At 62.1% G+C, this 2,924-nt stretch overlaps 1 protein-coding gene across 1 annotated transcript in view; it reads left to right on the top strand.

The window, feature by feature from the left end:
• Positions 1-1,821, top strand: part of rrp7a (ribosomal RNA processing 7 homolog A) — a 25,025-nt gene extending 23,204 nt beyond the window's left edge. The window contains exons 5-7 of the mRNA XM_078237558.1: positions 107-204; positions 940-1,138; positions 1,661-1,821. Of these exons, the coding sequence (XP_078093684.1) occupies positions 107-204; positions 940-1,138; positions 1,661-1,746 (383 nt within the window). The 3' untranslated portion in view covers positions 1,747-1,821. The remainder of the gene's footprint in view (positions 1-106; positions 205-939; positions 1,139-1,660) is intronic.
• Positions 1,822-2,924: the final 1,103 nt, after the last annotated feature.

Raw genomic sequence — 2,924 nt, 5'->3', positions numbered from 1 at the left:
GCCCACTTCTAGTTTTCACTTTAAACTTGAAAAACTGCTGTTAAAGTAAAGGCCAAAAAAATACACACACTAGCTGACTAATTAAATAAATCTTTGCTTCCTCCAGAATGGATGCAGGATTATTGCTCCCGTATCGTTAACCCCGGTGAACTGCAGACTGAGGTTGACGAGTTCATGAAGGAACACGACCAGAAGGTGGCAGAGGTACACAAGGAGGGGGGTTGAAGAGGAGCGTGGAGCGGGGAGAGGAGCACAGGGGGTGGGGGGGGGAAGGGGGGAGCGCAGGGGGAAGGGGGGAGCGCAGGGGGTGGGGGGGGAAGGGGGGAGCGCAGGGGGTGGGGGGGAAGGGGGGAGCGCTGGGGGTGGGGGGGAAGGGGGGAGCGCAGGGGGTGGGGGGGGAAGGGGGGAGCGCAGGGGGTGGGGGGGGAAGGGGGAGCGCAGGGGGTGGGGGGGGAGCACAGGGGGTGGGGGGGAAGGGGGGAGCGCAGGGGGTGGGGGGGAAGGGGGGAGCGCAGGGGGTGGGGGGGAAGGGGGGAGCGCAGGGGGTGGGGGGGAAGGGGGGAGCGCAGGGGGGTGGGGGGGGAAGGGGGGAGCGCAGGGGGGGGGGAAGGGGGGAGCGCAGGGGGTGGGGGGGGAAGGGGGGAGCGCAGGGGGTGGGGGGGAGGGGAGCGCAGGGGGTGGGGGGGAAGGGGGGAGCGCAGGGGGTGGGGGGGGAAGGGGGGAGCGCAGGGGGTGGGGGGGAAGGGGGGAGCGCAGGGGGTGGGGGGGGAGGGGGGAGCGCAGGGGGTGGGGGGGGGAGGGGGGAGCGCAGGGGGTGGGGGGGAGGGGAGCGCAGGCGAAGGGGAACCGATGGGGGCAAGGGAAGATGAGGGTGGTGTAGAGGAAGGAGGGGGTGGGGGAGGCTCACTCGTTACCCCTCACTGTTTGTTCTCTTCCCAGTTGGAAGCTCTGGAGGAGGCGGAGGATGGAGTTCCAGACGAGGACGGCTGGGTGAAGGTGACCAGGAAGGGCCGGCGCCCGGGAATTCCCCGCACTGAGGTGGCAAACCTGCGGCTGCTCCAGCGGGAGAAACGCAGACGAGCTCAGAAAGAATTGCTGAACTTCTACAGCTGGCAACACCGGGAAACCAAACGGGAACGTGAGTGTGGGGGTCAGGGGTCGCGGGGCAGTGGCTGGGGCTCAGGGGATCGCGGGACAGTGGCTGGGGGTCAGGGGATTGCGGGGCAGTGGCTGGGGGTCAGGGGTCGCGGGGCTGTGGGTGGGGTCAGGGATCACAGGGCAGTGGGTGGGGTCGGGGGCTGTGGGCAGTGGTTGGGATGGCAATCGGTCAGGATGCAGGGCATGGGGCTGTGGGTCAAGGGTCACACGGGTCGCGGGCTTGGTGTGGAGGGTTGTGGGGGAAGTACAGACTCTTCAGGAGTCCAGGTGCCGGGTGTTGGTTTATTGGGGGCAGTGAGAGGGTCGGACAGAAGCTGGCAGCGCGGTTTCTCGGGTCCACAGATCGCAGCGACTCTACTGAGAGTGAAGCCTGGCTGCTGAACATCTGATCTGAACCTCAGTAAGTTGTGGGGAGGACGGGGGCCTCACGTCTCCACTGCAGCCCAAACTGGGCTGGTTATATTGTAACTCTGTCCTGATAGTTTATTGTCTCTGTTTGCAGATATCGCTCAGCTCAGGAAGAAGTTTGAAGAGGATAAACAGAAGATCGCTCTGCTGAGGGCTGAGCGAAAATTCAAACCTTACTGAGCTGCCGTCCGCCTGCAGGAGTCCCCGCCTGGGAACTCAATCTGGGTTAGGGCCGAGGGAGGGGCTTTGGCCTGGAGGGTGGGGTCATGGGTGAGATCCTGAGGGTCAGAGTGGAGTCATGGGTGGGGTCCTGGGGGTCTGGGGTGGTCCTGGGGGTCAGGGTGAGGTCATTGCTGTTGTCCTGGGGGTCAGGGTGAGGTCATTGCTGTTGTCCTGGGGGTCAGGGTGAGGTCATTGCTGTTGTCCTGGGGGGTCAGGGTGAGGTCATTGCTGTTGTCCTGGTGGGTCAGGGTGAGGTCATTGCATGGGGTCAGGGTGGGGTCATTGTTGGGGGTCAGGGTGGGGTCATTGCTGGGGGTCAGGGCGGGGTCATTGCTTGGGGTCATGGGGTTCAAGGTGAGATCATTGCTGGGGGTCAGCTGAGTGTCGAGTTTTTGACACAGGGATTCGGGGCCTGGGGCTGTAAATATTTTGCAAGGGAGACATTCTGCGAATGTTGTCGGCCAAACCAGCCGTGTGGAGGGAAGCTGGATGCTGGTGTTTAACAGAGCACGGTGTCGCAGGGACTGATGTATAAAGTGGCAGGGGTCACACTGCCAGGATTTCACCCAGTCTCCTATATTCTGGCTTTCTCTCTCCTGGCACCTCCTGGTCAGCCAAACACTTTGTTCCTCGCCCCTCAGACCTCAGCCTGGGCTCCACGTTGGAATTCTGAGTTCTCACAATGAGCAGCCGGGCAGGAGGTCACTGCAGACGGTCCGGCTGGCCCGGGATCCGGCTCGTCTGCAGTCTGGCACAGTGAAGCCTGAAAGAACCAAACTCCACGGGTCTGTGGCTCTGATACACATTGACATCCAACACTGCAGCTGAACTGGATTTAATCAGCTTCAGTCTTGGGTCCTTGCAGAGGGTGTTTTCTCTCTGGTGTAAAATGCTTCCTCTGCACCTTCTGTATTCTGAAAGCTTCAACTGTTCCTGGAAAATATGGCTTCGAGTTCCTGAGAAAATGCTTCCCAAGCTTTTTAATCTGAGGCCAACCCCATTTTAATGCCTCAGACTTCACGTCACCCCGGAGTGAGAATTGAGGGGAAAGGATGGTTGTTGAGTGGGGAGTTGGGGTTGTTGGGTGGGGGGTTGGAGAGGGAGGGGGGGGGGGAGGTGGAGAGGGAGGGGGTTGG

This window comes from Mustelus asterias, chromosome 21 (genome assembly GCF_964213995.1).
Source record: "Mustelus asterias chromosome 21, sMusAst1.hap1.1, whole genome shotgun sequence".
Lineage (NCBI taxonomy): Eukaryota > Metazoa > Chordata > Chondrichthyes > Carcharhiniformes > Triakidae > Mustelus > Mustelus asterias.
This window is presented reverse-complemented; position numbering and strand designations above follow the sequence as displayed.